The sequence below is a fragment of the Abramis brama genome (assembly GCF_963993115.1).
Source record: "Abramis brama genome assembly, chromosome: 22".
NCBI classification, from domain to species: Eukaryota; Metazoa; Chordata; class Actinopteri; order Cypriniformes; family Leuciscidae; genus Abramis; species Abramis brama.
In genome coordinates, this window is record NC_139984.1 from 4,548,167 (window position 1) to 4,567,208 (window position 19,042).

The 19,042-nt window shown below is 37.2% G+C and overlaps 1 protein-coding gene across 2 annotated transcripts; it reads right to left on the reverse strand.

The window, feature by feature from the left end:
- Nucleotides 1–2,972: 2,972 nt before the first annotated feature.
- On the reverse strand, nucleotides 2,973–19,029 carry smim29 (small integral membrane protein 29). Of its 2 annotated transcripts, none has more exons than XM_084098678.1 (6): nucleotides 18,914–19,029; nucleotides 17,725–17,904; nucleotides 17,460–17,485; nucleotides 14,912–15,017; nucleotides 3,365–3,441; nucleotides 2,973–3,260 (listed from the first exon to the last, which is right to left on the reverse strand). In XM_084098678.1, the coding sequence occupies exons 2-5, from the start codon at nucleotides 17,833–17,835 to the stop codon at nucleotides 3,373–3,375; spliced, it is 312 nt and encodes a 103-aa protein (XP_083954804.1). In that variant the 5' UTR covers nucleotides 17,836–17,904; nucleotides 18,914–19,029; the 3' UTR covers nucleotides 2,973–3,260; nucleotides 3,365–3,372. The 2 variants fall into 2 exon arrangements, with proteins under 2 accessions (XP_083954804.1, XP_083954803.1); XM_084098677.1 differs by having other exon boundaries at nucleotides 18,821–19,006.
- Between the last annotated feature and the right edge of the window lie 13 nt (nucleotides 19,030–19,042).

Here is a 19,042-nt window from a genome sequence, read left to right on the forward strand (position 1 = left end):
TTCTTGACTCAATAACTTTAATAGCTTTCATGAGGGTTAATCTATATTTAATTTATACAAATAAATGTCTGCTTGAAAGAATGAAAAATGTCGTATGCAAGTTGTTAAAAGAAGGCCATGTTCTTGTTTCTTTATGAGAAGTGCCGTTTTATTTAATTTTTAAGATAAATAAAGACATGTTATATGTCACAGCAGTTAAATATGCCTGTTCAAACCTTAATATCATTCATATTAACATGTTTTCTCCAGAAGTAGACCAATGAGTTTTGAAATTTTAACTAAACCCATTATAGTCGACTAAATCTGCTGTATATTTAGTCTAAAATTTAAACTAGACTGAAACTAAAACAATTCAGATGACTAAAATATGACTAAAATTAAATCAAAATTTGATGTCAAAATTAACACTAGCATGGTTGATCAAATATATTTTTTTTTTTGAGATTTGCCCAAGTTTCCATAGCCATGTGGATACACCGCTAACACATAGGTAAGGTTCAACAACGATGTTAGTTAGCATGCAAAAACGTAGTTGGGCTGATAACGTTAAATGAAGTCCTTTCAGAAATATGTTTTAGCATAATCTTGCCAAATAAACACAATGTAGAAACCTCTCTTTTCTAGTATGTTTTCGGCTTTGAAAAGAGCTTTGTAACTTTTAAACAAGTATTTAGAAGAGTTCAAGATAGTCGTGTGCTACCCTGATGGCACAGCCTGCATTCATAAATGCAACAATAATAAAACAATGTGGTGACAGGCAAAAATAAATTTACTTTTGATGCATAAGTACTTTCAAAAGCAAGTACTTCTGTACTTTTACTTGAGTAAAAATCTGTCTTTACAACGTTCACTTGTAACGAAGTAATATTTGACCAGTAGTATCTATACTTTCACTCAAGTAATGGAAACCTCTGGAATGGCGAGATATAAACTGACTTTTTAATCATAAACTCGCAATTGAGAGAAGGAAAATTGTGAGATAAAAAGTCACAATTACCTTTCTTATTTTTTATTCCATGGCGGAAACAAGCTTTCACAATAAACTCCTCGATAATATCAGTTAATTTCAGTGGAATGAAAATAAAAAATACATAAATAAAAAGCCAGATTCGCTCGCACACTTTTGCATCACACTGCACAAAACCTCACATTTAACAATCAGTTTTTTTCTGACTGCACACACAGTCAAAGAAGAATGCATAAAAACTAAATTTGTGATTACATATCCGTTAGCTTTGAGGTCATCTCTATACAAAACATGACAAAATAACCTATCAGCAAATATATGTTTGATAAGTTATGCAACGTGTACATTTTTCCATCAAAACAGGCCAAAAAATATCGATGCACTCACGGGCATATTCACATTTTTGTCCAATAAAATGCTCTCTAGAATGAGAACGACTTTTGCTTCTGCTTCTGACTAGCATTAGCAATTACAGTGTGTTTGTTGGCTGAAAAAAATGCTTTTACTTAATTTCCTTTTCCAACCAACAACTGCTAGAGGGAAGTGGACGGAATTAACCCGTTTTGAAAGAGACTTCACTGCTTTCACCCATGTTACAAGAATGGTTTTGTGGAATTATGACATAAACTAAAGGCGTTTTGAGAAAATGTCCCATTATTAACATAATTTTTTTTTGTCTATACAATAGCCGCTTTCCGACCGGAGGAACCTTTTCACAGTTCCTAGAACTATTGGCTAAAGTACCCGGATGTCGGCGTGTTCGCACCGCAGGAACTAGGAACGATTTTAGTTCTAGGAACTCCATTTGGAGGAACTAATTTAGGTCCTACTTCAGAGTAGGGTCTAAACCAGCACTATAGGAACTACCCGTGATGTTAGTGTACGCTGATTGACCGAACGCACGCGGAGCACCGGCACCCGCCATTTTTAAAACGGCTAGAATGTAAACACACAGATTATAGCCTATATATTTACTCCATAAACTAACTATAAAACATGGAAAACAGTGATAGATGGGTCTCTAAACCTTTATGCTCAAGAGAAAATCCAACGCAACTTTGAGGGGACCAAGTCAAACATGATTATGTTTATCTGCCCAGCTAGCAACACTGGACATCAACCACACGGCACAGGCTAATAACCTTTTTTTCATATACTGTCTACTTTCTATAACAGTTCTATCTAATAACATATTAAACAGTACTGTTAGACAGATCGCTAACTAATAAACACAGAGAATGCGAGCATTGTTTGCTCTGGCGTTCTCAGCGCCGCCAAAATAAAGGTCCGTCGCGCCATCAAAATAAAAGTCACCGTGCTTGCGTCACTCCCTTACCCCTCCTACCAGTTCCTATGGCCACTTGGCCAGTGCGAACGCAAACAGCAAAACCGAGTTTGGGGGAGAGTAGTTCTTAGAACTGTTAGGAAGTGGACAGTTCCTAGAACTAAGTTCCTATAACTACTTGGTCGGAAAGCGGCTAATGACATTTATTGGAGTCCAATGTTGTCTGGACTCCATCAATCTTCAAAATATCTTCTCTTGTAGTCCACAGAAGAAATAAAACGATACAGGTTTGGAACAACATGAAGGTGAGTAAATGAAGACGATGTTTACTTAAAGGTATAGCGGAGGATTTTTTACTTCCGGGTGGATCACCTATACTATTGGTCCTCCTAATTGTCAATCATTCTGGTGAATCAATCAAACTTATTCAAAAAGTGGAGAGGGCGGGTCTTATCTAAAATTCGGAAAGATCCTCCACTATACCTTTAATTTAGCACTTTCTCATTCTGGCAAGTTCAAATATAATGCATGTGAAATTCCCAGAGCATGAGTGCATCCAGCATAAGGAAACAAATGGTGGCAACATGCTTTAAACAAGTTGACAAACTAGTTTGCTTGGAGAATAAAAAAACAGTTTTTGAGTGCTGTGATGGTTTAGCACGATGACCTAGTTGGGTCTTGGTTTACTCACAGCGAGCAATCACATTCATGCGTACTCAGTAAAATAAACAGCTCTCACAAGGATTTAATAGCACAGAATATCAGCAAAATACATACAATTAAAATAAATAAATTCATTGAAACAGTGGCAAATGAACGTCCTTCTTATTCAGACAGCAAAGCTGCACTTTAAATGGACTATATTTGCAAGAGGAGACCTGAGGTGAACAAGTATGATCCCAACGCTTGAGTCATTTCTCATTTCACTAAAGCTCTTCTAGGCTCATCGCTTCAAACTGCCGTGGAAAAAACAGTAGCTTATTGCTCAAAAATGTCCATCTTGTGAATCTGCAATACAGAACGATGAGACAACATATGAAGTGACTAATTATTGACCAGATTAAGAGATTATGTGTAGAATCACCAAAATGTAAAGTAGTTTTTTGGCAAACCTTTATTTTCATGCATCAGGATTCTTTGAAAGCAAGGGTCTGCGCTGTTGATAGGTCCTCATCCAACCCTGGACCACCTGCAAACACAAAAGAGGAAAGCTTCTTATATTTTAATGTGGCTTATTACATTGACTGAGATTAAAGGGTTTATTACATCGGAACATTACATCATGAGACCAGGTGCTGTAAATATTTGGGAATATGTTTAAATCCACTAGATATTAGCTGTCATGTAGTTTGTTTATAGCTGTTTGTGAATGTAAATGTCTGCAATGTTTCAAAAATCAAGTGCAGATAAATGGAGCTATTGTCTCCCAAAAGAAAGAAGCGAGTCTGAACTGCCTGAAACGAGTCGTCAGTAATTCCAGTCTTACTTCCTGCACAAACCTGCGTAGGTTTGTAACACATTTGCATAATGCCAGACTATGGTCTTCATTAGCTGTCTGCGAACAGGGTCTACTTTGACCCTCAAACACTGTAGTTGTAGCTGAGACTGGAAGAGTTTGGTTCGTGTTGACGTGTTCATGTCGAGAAGATGCTGTTTTCTGCGCTGCCGAAGCAAATCCACTTTGATGCACTTCAAAATGATGAGGGCTCGATTAATACAATAAAACCGACACCTATGTTACTGTTCATATCACTGTGTATAAAGTGATGAGGAAAATGAAATTCGGATATGGTAATGGGCGTTTAGTTTCTGACACACTCTGTAAGCCTTTGACCAATCACAACAGACTGGGCCATCTGACCAATCAGAGCAGAGTAGACCAATCACAACAGACTGGGCCATCTGACCAATCAGAAAAGAGTAGACAAATCATAACAGACTGGGTCATCTGACCAATCAGGGCAGAGTAGACCAATCACAACAGACTGGGCCATCTGACCAATCAGAGCAGAGTAGACCAATCACAACAGACTGGGTCATCTGACCAATCAGAGCCAAGCAGACCAATCACAACAGACTGGGTCATCTGACCAATCAGAGCAGAGTAGACCAATCACAACAGACTGGGTCATCTGACCAATCAGAGCCAAGCAGACCAATCACAACAGACTGGGTCATCTGACCAATCAGAGCAGAGTAGACCAATCACAACAGACTGGGTCATCTGACCAATCAGAGCAGAGTAGACCAATCACAACAGACTGGGTCATCTGACCAATCAGAGCAGAGTAGACCAATCACAACAGACTGGGCCATCTGACCAATCAGAGCAGAGTAGACCAATCACAACAGACTGGGCCATCTGACCAATCAGAGCAGAGTAGACCAATCAGGTGCAAAAATACTTTAGTCAACGTTTCTAAAATTAACTAAATAAATACTGAATTAAATGTGATATTTAATCACTCTTACGTTCATGTATCTTATTAATTTATTTCTTTTTTGAGTGTCAGACTTAATGACATCTTAATGACATCACACTGTGTACAGCTCAACGTGTCAACCAACACAATGACAAAACGTGCGTTTATAGCCCACTGTATTACAGTTACAGATATACATGATCTAAAAATGTCCAGTTAACACAAAGTAATGTGAGACAGATTTGTAAGCGGTCAATTATGGAACGGTGGTTCTGCAGTCCAAAGACATTCCAGAGCTTAAATATTGAAGGGACATTATTTATAAGAAATTCCTTTAACTTAATTTCTTGCAATATATAGTGTCTGTTACACAATGGGTAAAATAATGCATGTAAAATATTGTATATAATTTAAACATTTATGATTAGGAGCGGTGACAAACAATTTCCTCCTCTTCAAACTTCGGGGATGGCAAAACACATGAGCATCGCATTAACAACACATCGTTATATAATCTTGCTTCAACAAGATGGATGAGAACCAGAAGTAAACCATGTTTACTCTTGCATCTGCCCAGGCCAGACTGTGACTCCATGGGTCGTAATGAACTGGTTGATGAGGATGATGCCAAGGAAACTCTTGAAGGTCTCCTCTATCTCTGTGATGCTAGAGTCCTTTTCCACCACCAAGAAATTGGGTTTTCAGTTTTTAATGAGCCCTCCAATCCCTCAGAGGAGGAATCTAGTACATGTGTCTTCATCCCCTATAACGGCGATTAATTTCCCCCGTCCAGGCATTGCGACGTTTTCTTATATTCGCTCAAATTAAAGGACAGAATCAGAGAATGGTTTCCCGTCCTGCTGCAGGGGTCTTATGCTTTCGTTCATGTATCTTATTGTAGGAATAATCATGGATTCAGAAACTTTACTGAAGATGTCTGTTATGTAACAAAGATGAAAAATCTTGAATTAAGAGGATAATCTGAACAGAGGGGTGTTGTGATTTAGGTCAAATCACCAGATATCAGATACATTTATTTAATACTACATTTTTAGTCATGTGGTTCATAAATGTATGCTGTTCACATGAAAAACAAAAAAAAAGTGGTTGTCAGTGTAAATGTTTACAGGAGCTTTCTTAATGTTTGAGTAACTTATTAGACATATTCCCATTTTTACTTAAAGGGTTCATGAACTGAGATATGCATTTTTCCTTGAGCTTTTGGCATATATGAGGTCATCATACTATAAGAATATCCTGTAGGTTTCAGAACTGAAAACTACGGAAGCGTATTGCATTCACTTGAGGAAAAATAATCTACTCTGTTTTTCTGAATTAACGAGTTATCTCAGAATTACGAGATAATTTTTCATGAAAAAAAGTTTTTGCTTTGTTTTTCTGAATTAATTACTTAATTATCTCAGAATTACGAGATAATTTTTCATGAATAAAAAGTTTTTGCTCTGTTTTTCTGAATTAATGACTTAATTATCTCAAAATTATAAGATTATTTTTCATACAAAATATTTGCTCTGTTTTTCTGAATTAATGACTTAATTATCTCGTAATTCTGAGATAATTAAGTCATTAATTCAGAAAAACAGAGCAAAAACTTTTTATTCATGAAAAATTATCTCGTAATTCTGAGATAATTAACTTGTTAATTCAGAAAAACAGAGTAGATTATTTTTCCTCAAGTGAATGCAATACGCTTCCGTAGAAAACTTCCTTGTTAGTCCAAAAACAGCTTTTAATTTAACCAAGCCCAGAGAAGGACTCGTCCTGGAATCTGATAGATAGGTGAAAGACCGAAGAAGATCAACACCTACTTCCTCATCTCAACTCTGGCCCCTCCCACTGGCGTGTGTAGATGACGACGAGAGAAGAGCGATCATTGGATCAATGGACTAAAAATAACACTACCTTCCAAAGGATCCTAATGCAAAGAGTGTGGTTATTTATTTTCAACAATGTGAATGTCTTAGTTGAGCATTATTTATTTGTATTCGGTACATTTCACTGTGGATTCTTTGGTAAATCAGTCGCAATTTCGGTGCATGCTTTGCAAAAGGACTTTTATGATATGGACTCAACAGTAATGCCACAACATTTAAGTAACCGTGTTATTTCTAAAGCCTGATCTGTGACCAGTGATTTTGGATATGTAATGATTCATGTACAGTCAGAGGTTCTTTGTCTATGTGTCAGTAAATCAAACCAGTGAGTGACTTAACGGTCAACTCCACATTGTTTTCTTAGTAGGATGAAAACAATCTGTTATTTAAACTGTGATTAAATTATATAAAGAAAGCAATCAAAGAACGCTCCCTTTACAATCGCTGGAGCTGTCAATCAAACAGAGCGAGTTTATCAGTGACTCTCGCCAAAACTCCCACTATAAAGTCCATTTTATCTATTTTATCACAGTTAGATATGATGAAAGCATTCATTAGAGTGCAGAAATCGAGTTGCAATGACGAGATCACTGTTTTCATGCGCTTAACATGTCTGTGATCGGCTACATGCTCATCATCACTGCAACCTTCCATGCCACAATCTAAATGCAATGCCATAGATCTAAATATAATGCTATAAGCAACACTTCACACGATTAGTTAACCTTGAGAGCTTAATAGTAAAAACGTGCTAAAAGTTTTCAAGAGTTTTCCACACGCCAATCACAGCAGTGGGCGTTTTCACTGAAGTCTAACAGCCAATCACAGCAGTGGCCGTTTTCACTGAAGTCTAACAGCCAATCACAGCAGTGGGTCAGTCTCACACAGACACGCCCCTTCAAACAGAGCGTTCAAATCAGAGGGCTAAAATCAGGGTAGGAAAATGCTTTTTATTTCTAAATAATTATTTTTTCTATGTAAAAATCATACTAACATTATAAGTGCACCACAGGAAACATTATAAAACAATGCAGTTCATGACCCCTTTAATAGTTGTCCAAAGCAAACACTGTGTGGTATTTTGTATGTACAAGGGTTGGACGATGAAACTGAAACACCTGGTTTTAGATCACAATCTTGTATCAGTTTGATGTAGGGCCTCCTTTTAAAGCCAATGCAGCATCAGTTCATCTTGGGAATGACAGATTTAAGTCCTTCACAGCGGTCTGAGGGATCTTGAGCCGTTCCTCTTCCAGAACAGTGGTGAAATCACTATGTGATGCTGGTGGAGGAAAACATTTACTGACTCGCTCCTCCAAAATACCCCAGAGTGGCTGATAATATATAGATCTGGTGACTGTGCGGTCTATGGGAGATGTTCGACTTCACTTTCATGTTCATCAAACCATTCTGTCACAGTCTTGCTGTGTGTACTGGTGAATTATCATGCTGATACACGACACCCCCTTCAGGGCACAACGATTGACCCATTAGGTGCACATGGTCCTCCAGAACGGTTCGGAAGTCCTTGGCAATGACGTGTCCATCAAGCTCAGTCGGGAATGCCATGATATTACATCTCGAACCATCACTGATCCGCCCGTGCTTCACTCTGGACAGAAACAGTCCGGGTGTTCAGCCTCTTTGGCTCTTCTCCACACCGTAACTCACACGGATGTGGGAAAGACAGATGGACTCATCACAATACATGTTTCACATTGTCCACAGCCCAAGATTTGCACTGTTGGCACCAATGAAACCAACATTTGGCATTGACATGATTGACTAAAGGTTTGGCTATAGGAGCCCGACCATGAATATTGACTTGGTGGAGATCCTGACGAACAGTTTTGTTCAAGGTGCGCATTTAATTTTGCAGTGAGTTATGTTTTTTTTTGGATACAATCCGGGTTAGTACCTGGAAACCCCCTTCAGACAGCTTCCTCTTGTGTCGACAGTTACTCATGTTGGATGTGGTTCACTATGCCAACATTATTAACACATTTACACTATTGCCGTCCTGATCACAGATGAACCAGCGAGACGCGCGCCAACAATTCCTCTTTTGAACTGTGATATGTGGCACGTCTCCCATCATGTTGTGTGGATTGCAATATTTAATGTTCACTATGCTTCTGCTCTGGTAATTCAGCCTTCACACTCTGCTCTTACTGATGGAATATAAAATCATTGAAGAGTGGTCATGCCGCGCATATAGGCGTGAAACCCCCAACACTATATTAGCCAGTGTTTCAGTTTCATTCTCCAACCCCTGTAGTAACAGATGGGTACCGAAACCTGCTATTAAACGGGGACCGGGGCTAAACTATCAAAGTAGGTCTTAGTATTAGTATCGAAGAAAATGTCGGTACTAGAGAAATAAATTACAAGTACTATTTATTATTGCTATATGGAGTTATCTTGCTAAATCTATCTTGCAAACTGTTATATGTTATATACATATGTGATATTAAATTATTAAAAACTAGCCGTGTTCTAACTTCCCTCCCTTTCATTCATTTCTCCATAAAACCCAAAACTTTATGACAGAATTAGAATCTGTGATGTTGTAAAATGCAGTCTCTACTGTTGCTAAATAAATAAAAAGTGCAATAATCCGCGCAAAACACACTGTTTTCAAGGCGGCTTTCTGTGTGTGCGCTCCTAAACGGACCGCAACTGGACAAACACATTATATTTTAGTATATTTTAGATGTCTTAACGATCAAAATACACACACAAATGTGTCAAAATGAGAGTATTCACTTAAACACAGTTTACGTCTTAAATGAGCATAAATAGTTGGGAGAAAATATGTGTATCATTTGATCTGCAGACGATCCGCCATTAATGACAATCAAACAACAACAGGCAAAGAGAAAGTTACTCACAGCTCTTGAATGAATAACTTTAGCTGCTTTAATAAACATTAATATATCAATTTATACAGTGAAAACTATGCAGTGTTATTTTACATTTGATTACTTTATTAGATTTCTTATATAGGTCATATTACTTACCTGAACAGTAATGTTAGTAGACCTTTCTGAAATTAAAGCACTGTATTTCATTTATATCTTTGCTTTATTGTATATTTATAGTATTTATTTAACCATTTGTTTGTACTTTGTTTCTTTGTTCTTGTTCTTACTGTATCTTATCTTATGTATATAAAACACAAAAAATGCCTGTACACTGGTGCATTTACAAATAGCTTTGCATTGATATTTATTTTACATTTCAGAATATAAAGCAATGTTAATTATGTTCTTAATTTGTTTCTTTACTTTTATTTATTTATAAAAAATAAATAAATAATAAATACAGTATTAGGTGCTGTCGCTGCAATTCGACAGTTTATTGTTTGAAAACTTGAGCACAATCTCAGATGCATTTAACATTTAATTCACTTCATCACAATGGTACCAGTTCCACTACTGTTCAAAAGTTTGGGGTCGGAAAGATTTTTGTATGCTTTTCAAAGAAGTCTCTTATACATACAACCGGCGTAGCGTCATAGAACGTCTCTGAAAAGGTTCACGCCCACTTTTAGGGGAAAACAATCCGGCGAGCGCCATTATAGTATCGGATTGAGGACGTGTACTGACCCTTACAAACATGTAATTTGTATTTAAACATTTTTTTTTTTCACACAGTAGGCTACCCCTATTATGTATTTGTATTTAATTAAATTTTTCCACACAGTATTTTGTATTTTTATTTTATTTTAAATACATTTCCATGTATTTATTGCCCATCTCTGCCTGCCATCATCATCAATATCTTGCTGTTATGGAAATATCATGAATTACGGATGATGCTATCGAAAGCTAAATCAGGCTAGTTGTATGGCTGGACAGAAAAGTGCACTCAGTAGCTACTCTAAATATAAAGACATAATATTATACATTTAAAGATGTTTACTTCTTAAAACCGAAGTAAATCATTCACTGGCTACCTGGTGACTCGATGAGGTACGAGTAAATGTCCGGGTAAGACACTTCTGGCCAATGGGTGGGGTTGTTAGACCATTTTGACGCTGGTAGAATGAAAGGGACTTGTTTTTAAGTTGCCCAAATTAAGTTTATAAATGTATCGTTCACGCTCTATGGAAGGCAGGGTGGACATATAATTACTCGACATATTTCATCTAAGTAATTTCTGAAGTTATACACGTCTGCCGGCTGTGTACGGACGTTGTTTTGTGCCGCTATTTTGTATTGAAGTCTATGGGAAGTCTGGCTTGTTTTCCCCTAAAAAGGGGCGGTTACGAAATTGACAGTTAAGTTCCCGGATGTGCCGGTTGTATGTATGCTCACTTATTTAATTAAAAATAAAATAAAAACACTACAATTTGTCTATGTGAATATATTTTAAAATGTAATGTTCGGGTCATAAAGCGATCGAGTTTATGGAGTTATAAAAGTGAGCAGGTGCGGGTCGTGATACTTTAAAGGGACTTTTTAGGTATTTTATTATCTAAAATCAATATTTTTATTCATAAATATGCCCTCAATGGTGTACAAATACCCAGTAGCGTACCGTGGGGTTTCAGTCAGGGCCTTCAGTAACGATCTAACGATCTATTTCTTCGTTGAAATCTTATAAAAAACAAAATGCACACAAACGCCCTGCTTGATATACAACCACTGATGAACATATTCGGTAAAATAAAAATAAAAAACTATACGAGTGTGGATTCGAACCCAGAACCTCTGACACGCTTGGCAAAAGTTCTACCACTAGACCATCGCAGTACACGAAAGTTATGTAAGTATCAATGCATGTAGTCACGTGGAAATTCTCGGTACTAACAATATTAGTAGATCTAGAATGACAAATGTACCCAAAATGACCCAATGTACTAATGAAATTGATTTCTGGACATCGTAATGTTATTTTTCCTGAAAATTGTTATTGTACACAAACATGTATTGTATCTGCCCACCCATGTCGATGACATCAGCACGGGCTAGCCGTCGACACGTCGCTGGGCCTCTGGGGCGTTCTGTCATACGCATCACAATTTGATTGGCTGATAAAACACGTCAGTCAAAGTTATGATCAAATGGGAAACGGCAGCTTCAGCGGAAGGCTAGCTATACTACTAGTGCTGGTCCACGGAGCTGCGTTTAGATGACATATGGAAAATCCAGCTCAGACTCAAAAAAAATAACCATATTCTTTCTGGAAATATAATTGTAACGTACTGATAGACAGTTATTGAATTTAGACATGTTCAGACACACATTAATTTAATTATAGAAAAAATATCTATTTTTCTATTTTGACTTCTTCTCTGCTGGCTCTGACGGCACACCACTGCAAATACCTATGCCAATGATCCGACTAATCCTCGTAAACGAATAATTTATTATCTTTATATACATGGGACGGGTAGGTCCACGGAGGCTTCCATGTAGTTCCGCCATTTTGAAAAACTATAATAGCAGAGAGGGACAAAAAGTACTAAGCGTAATGGCTTTAAAGGGGTCATATAATGGTTCATGCACTTTTACAAGTTGATTGTACTGAAATGTGTGTTGGCAGTGCCTGTACACAACCATCATAAAATGATAAAAATCCATCCAGTGGTTTTTTTTTAATCTTCTTATATGTTTTCCCCTCTCTCAAATCAAGCTGTTCGATATTGTGACGTCACAATATCGACGCCCCTCCCACGATGGGTGATTGACAGCAGCGTTTCAAACACAGACCCGCCCTCGCGCCCTCGTGAGCGAGCTGTCAATCATAGCACGCGCCGACCGGCGCGTTCATTGTTGATAGCTGGAGTGCTGAGCAGAATGGCGTCAAACGATTGTGGTGTTCTGTTCTTGGGTGTAATAACGAACACAGCATCATATTGATGATGTTTCTAAATCCGTACAGCTGAAGACGCAGTGGCTGAGTTTGTTTTCGAAGGGAATATTCCCCACGATCAACGTCAATGCTGTCATGTTTGCGCGAATCATTTCACCAGACTCGAGACTGCTTTAACGTTACAAACGAGGGTCAGTATAAAGCTGTTTTTGCTAAAAAGCTGCTCCAGAAAAAAGGATCAGTACCAACTATTCGTGTTCCTGCTGAACCTCCAGAAGAACAAGTGAGTGTAACGTTTTATTGACCTTTATATTAATCTTTATATTAATCTTTGCAAATAGCTTGCACGCTTCACGATGAATGCAGCTATTTCTACACTCAGGGTACATTATGGCATGTTTTCTATGTACGACGTTCTCAATACAATTCATAATCCCACGTTTATAATGAACAACACGTTATGGTTATTGTGTTATTATTACAAACGGTGTACGCACAGAACAGAGGGGCGGGGTGAGCAAAGCTCATTATCATTTAAAGACACATGCACTGAAACGGCGTGCTGAAAACAGAGCTGTTTTTGACCAGGTAAAATGAGTGTTTTCTTACAATACTAATGAGAATTTTTAATTAAAGTATATTACAAACTTTTGATTTAGACCCTAAAGAATCATATTAGCTTGTACAAAAATGACATTATATGACCCCTTTAAACTTCAAACTTCTTCAAACTTTCTGGCTTTCTCAAGCCAACTTTAAGTTTGTCTCGACGAACTTTTTAATCTAGAATTTAGATGCGTAGATGCAACGCGCATTTGAAAAAGTGAGGCGCTGGAGAGCATTATTCGTTTGAATGCAAAATACAATTTCACCACTAGATGGGAGAAATTCCTAAACATATTCCCTTTAAGATCTGGCTACACGAATGAGTCGAGGCTCGTACCGCTTTCCCTGTGATTTCTTGCATCGCATATGAAGAGAAAAACATTTCTGATGCAAGTTAAAATAGCCTCCGTCATTAACAACTAGTTGTTCAGTTCGGTTCTGAACACACTACGTAGAATTAAATGGACAATGTGTAGCTTTTTAGGTATTTTATTATCTAAAATCAATATTTTTATTCATAAATATGCCCTCAATGGAGTACAAATACCTCTGCTAATTATCTGACTTATCCTCATAAACGAAGAATTTATTATCTTTATATACATGGGACGGGTAGGTCCACGGAGGCTTCCATGTAGTTCCGCCATCTTGAAAAACTATAATAGCAGAGAGGGACAAAAAGTACTAGACCAACGCGTTTCCACAACACGTTTCGTTCAGAGCCAGCGTCACGTGACTGAAGCCAGCAGAAGTGGAGGAGCAGAGCAGAGAGAGGCGCTTGTCACTGCCGCGGCAAGTTTAAAACGCTGCACTGTACGGTTATTTATACACCGTTCATTCATACATATGCTGAGTCACAGGATGAGTCCTCGTCGTCGAAAAAGTCCAAAATAGACCGTAAAAGGAAACGTGACCGGAGATTACAAAAACAAGGGTTAATGTCGGGATAGCTAATGCAGGAGAAAGCTTTCAAAAGAGACGCTGAAGTTGCCTGCTTTCTTCTCGACAGGTAAGTCAATGTTACGGTCTTAATTACAAGCTTTTTTTTCATTGCTTGGTTGTGTACTTTATTATATAGACAGTAGAACATTTATAGTTAAAAGTTAAACAGGCTCTTTGATGAATAGTTAGAGAAGATGATATGATGATATCTAACAATGCACGTACTTCAAAAAAATATTAATAGAAGGCATTACTACTAATTACCATAGTTAATGTTTTTCACAGTCAGTAATTCATACTGTAACATTCTTTTTTTCATTTTTTCTAGTTTCAGTTTGTTTTAAATAACAAACCTGTTCACCGAAGGAAAACTCGAAGTGCTATAAGCCATCCTGTCATAGCTTTTTGGTACATAACGGCTACCGTAGATGCAACGCGCATTTGAAAAAGCGAGCCGCTGGAGAGCATTATTCGTTTGAATGCAAAATACAATTTCACCACTAGATGGGAGAAATTCCTACACACAGTCCCTTTAATGTAAATGCTGCTGCTACTACCTGCATTTTCGATAGTTCATTTGGTTGTTTCCAGAACAGGATTAATGAGCGCTAAAAGCTGATAACCGAATTTAGCCAATGATGAGATCCTTCAGAAATCATACGAATATGCTGATTTATTGCTTAAGAAACATTTCTGATTATTATGAATGTTGAAAACAGCTTCATATTTTTGTGTGGAAATTGTGATTTTTTTTTTCATGATTCTTTGATGAATAGAAAAAAGTTCAAAAGAACAGCATTTATTTTAAATGGAAATCTTTTATAACATAATAAATGTCTTTACGGTCACTTTTAATCAATTATTGTGTCTTTGCTGAATAAAAGCAAAGTATTAATATTGGTATATGTTGACATTTGCTTTCAGTAAACTCATTAGACATCAGCGTTTTTCATTTCATAACAGGATGGATTACCTTTGTGTCTTCCTCTTTCCACAGAATTTCCTGTTCGGCCTCGTTCAGCTCTTCGGTCGGGTCATAAGTGTAGACCGGAAGCAGCTGATGCCGCAGTCGATCAATCCTAAACGTGCATCAGACACACAAGCAGCAAACAAACGCTCATTCTGACCCAGTGGCTCAGGCGTTCAGCCTAACATCTACTGTTGTGTTTCACAGAAGAAAAACATTTGGGTTTATGAGTTTTTGAGTGAACTACACTAGCGGTCAAACGTTTGGAAAATTCAGATTTTTTTTTTCTGTTTTTGAAAAATGCTCACCAAGGTTGCATTTATTCCATGAAAAAACAGTAATATTGTGTAATATCACTACAAAACGAGGTTCTAGTGATGCTAAGCTGTATTTTCAGCATCATTACTCCAGTCTTCAGTGTCACATGATCCTTCAGAAATCATTCTGATATGATGATTTGATGCTCAAAAACATTTCTGATTATTATCAATGTTGAACACAGTCGTGCTGCGTCATATGTTTGTGGAAACTGTGATACGCTATCATTCAACGGTAACGTACATTTAAAACAATCAGCAAGGAGGCCTTCAATTCATCACAAGTGACAGTAAGGACATGTAAAATGTTAAATAAGGTCTTTTCTTTTGAACTTTCTATTCATCAAAGAATGCATCACTGTTTCCATAAAAAGATTTTAAACAGAAAAAATAAGAAGCATTAATTATATTTGAGCAGCAAACCAGCACATTAGATTGATTTCTAAATATATAAAGATTATTGTATTCAGAAAAATATATATAAATAATTATAAGACAACTTGTTCCCTCTACCCACTGAAAACTGGGATTCAGATGCATCTTTATACCCTGACCCCAACTTTGTAAAAATAGGTTTTCTTCGATTAATAATTCTAATTTACAACTTATTCAATATAAGACCATGCATAGAATACATAATTACACAATTTAATTTTTTTTATCCTTCTAATTTACCCATCGGTGTCCAATGTAACCTCATTAGCCCAGACACAGACCTCCATTGTTCATGGCATTGTTCCTCGGTTCAAAATGTTTGCTCGGAGTTTACAGAGAAATTGTACATTGTTCTTAAGATTAAAATACCGTTCTCCCCTTAGGGATAATGTGCTTATTAAGAGCACATTCAGAGACTGATGCTGCACCACATTACGTCAAATTAGTTTATATTGCTCAACTATTTGCCAAGAAAGCTATTCTTCAATATTAGAAACCGATACAATTATTAAATATTATGGCAAACACATGGCAAAGGGGAAAAAAAGGCTACCGTAGAAAAAATGAGCACGAGTGTATATCTGGAGCGGAAATCAAAATCATTTTAATGTCAGATTTTGCATGGGGGGTGGGGGGGGGGGGGGGTGTTCAGAGAAATGTCCATCGAAGATGAGCAAGATGTGTGAGTATTGTGAAACGTTGAGTAACGTTTCCCCTTTCTTCTGTGTCATGTGAAACTAGTAATAATTAAGCGTGTTATACTACCGGTTATGAGGGACAATACGGTATGAAATATTATATCCGAATAAAGCAGAAACACTATGAATGAAACTTCCTTGACACTCGAACAGTTGATATATCAACATCCTAACCAAGAGAATCCACTTCACTAGTCCACTGCAAACATTACGCTTAAACGTTAATGAAGTTAGTCGTTGCACACGTGTGTATAAATCATTGTATTTCATTGTATGTCTTTTTTTCATTAGAAATTGAAGTACATTATATATAATTTTTTTACGTATGTTGAATTTAGACAGTAGAATTAATTTAAGGCATGCCTTTATATTTTAGGTGTTTATTTCTGAGCGTGTAAATTCCAGATTACACTGAGTAATTGGCAGCATGTGTTTTGCTTTTTTCTTGTTTGTTTTCTTGTCTTTTTCCCCTTCTCCTCATATTGTACTGTTGTAAAATAAAAAAGAGAAGATTTCTGAAGGATCATGTGACACTGACTGGAATAATAAAGCTAAAAAAAAAACAGCTTTAAATGACAGGAATAAATTATATTTTACAACATATTAAACATATACTTTGCAACATAAGATTTACAACATATTGCTTAGTTGGGGACATTTACTTTAATATTCATCAATAATATTAATCTGCCTGCATTGACATTATCATATGAGAACTGAACTGGACGATGACATCACGGTTTTCTCTAGAGCCGCTATATGTATAAATGAAGTAAATTAATAACTTGTTTGCAACAGAAATGAACCATCACTGAACTCACTTAAGCTGGACTGTGACGCTATTCTCTTCTGGAAACACACTTATCTCTGTAAAAATCTGTATTGTAAAAAGCGCTATATAAATAATGGTGACTTGACTTGACTATTCGAAAAGAAAATAGCTATTTTAAAATGTAATAATATTTCACAATATTACTGTTTTTACTGTATTTTTGATGAAATAAATGCAGCCTTGATGAGCAGAAACGGCTTCTTTTTGATTTTTCCAATCTTTTGAACGGCAGTGCATTCTTCTAATGCCTTTCACAGAGTGTGTTTCCTTACCTCCGTTTCCTCCTTATGTACATCACCTATGAAACAAAAAGGTACATTATTATTTCCTAGAAACAATGCCTGGAAAGCACATTGAATAACGTCTGTAATAATGTCAGAGATGCAGCTGACGCTCGTCTGCGCACGCATTCACAACAGAATAAAGGCCTTCTGTCTCTCTGGATGATCTGCTCAATCAAATGATCATGCGCCTTCACCTTCTTCCCCCACACTAGTGAGAAACACCCAGATGTGTCTGTGTGTGTACGGCACCCACCACTGCGGCCAGGACCCCGATCACAGTGATGAGGAAGAAGGGCACGAGCACGTAGCCGACGGCCACATCGTGAGGAGGAGGAGGAGGAGGAGGAGGAGTGGTGCTGTTCATACTGAGGCCTTCACTGCTCGTCTTCTGCACGCATGTGACTCCCACATGCTCTCTCCGCCCCGCGAACCGCTGCGAAACACAGGAGAATACACTTATTCATGGCCCAGGAATGCTGGGAAACGGCTAAAGGGGGTTCATCATGTTATTTCAAACTTGTTTGCGCTTTATCTACTAGCTAGATCAGTCATGTTATAAAGTTTCGTTCAATCCAACATCGGAAAGTTTATTTAGTGATATTTTGAGATACAATATGTAGCCTGATTTAGATCCATATTTGCCCCCATTGTGCCAATGAAGTCTGAATGTTTTATAGGGTTTTCCCTTCTAATTTCCTTGAAGATTTTTGTTCTATCTTCATTTTTCTAATTACTGTAATACAGCAAAACATTTAAAAAAAAAATATATATATATTATTGCTATTTAAATCAAAGGCACTACAACAAATACTATTATAATGTAAGTATAATACACCATTGCAGTAATAAGAGTTTTGAGCATTTAATGAGCATTAATGTTGTATTGTTATTATGCTGTGTTTCTGAGGTATTCTTTAACGTATCATGGTATAAGAATACAGTATAGGCTATATTAAAGTAGCATGTGTGAAGGGTGAATAGTCAAAACAGCCTTTCTAAAGCTCTGTATCTGCAAAATAGAGCCGTTGACATGTCAACATACTTTTAATATCTGCATAACAATCACACACTAATCTGCATAACGCACAACTTCTCTCTATTAGGGAAGTGTGGCATTTGGATTTAATACAAAGCGTCCAGCAGAAAACTGCTTTAATACACATTTTACAATGACAAAGCGTTTATGTCGCACATGATTTAGCGAAAACTACGCATTCAATGACATTATCTGCTCCCGTTTGTTTACATAACGGTAGTTGCATTATTACGGTGACCGGCACTGATATCATCAATGTCGCGGTGATTATGAGCGGTAATAATCATAACACTGGTGTCTGCTGCTGACTCACGTGAAAACATCATGACCAGTCAAACTTCACCATCGAGGCATTAAAGTAAACACACCTGATTCAGGCAAAAGAGCAGAGTGAGTGTCACTTAACTATAAGACGACTCCAAATCCAGTTATTATAACACAAGTCATGGGTTTGTCTGACATTAAACCCCCACTGTTTACGGAAAGCAAGTCCTGCGATGAAAGGGAAACGACAGATGATGGTGCTGGAGGGAGG

What these genes read in the sequence shown, in the direction of transcription:
- smim29 (XM_084098678.1), bottom strand. Translation starts at nt 17,835, where the DNA reads ATGAACAGCACCACTCCTCCTCCTCCTCCTCCTCCTCCTCACGATGTG. An exon ending in TACATAAGGAGGAAACGGAG is followed by an intron (nt 15,018 to 17,459) that starts GTAAGGAAACAC and finishes ATGCACGTTTAG; the next exon opens with GATTGATCGACTGCGGCATC. An exon ending in GGAAAGAGGAAGACACAAAG is followed by an intron (nt 3,442 to 14,911) that starts GTAATCCATCCT and finishes TTGTGTTTGCAG; the next exon opens with GTGGTCCAGGGTTGGATGAG.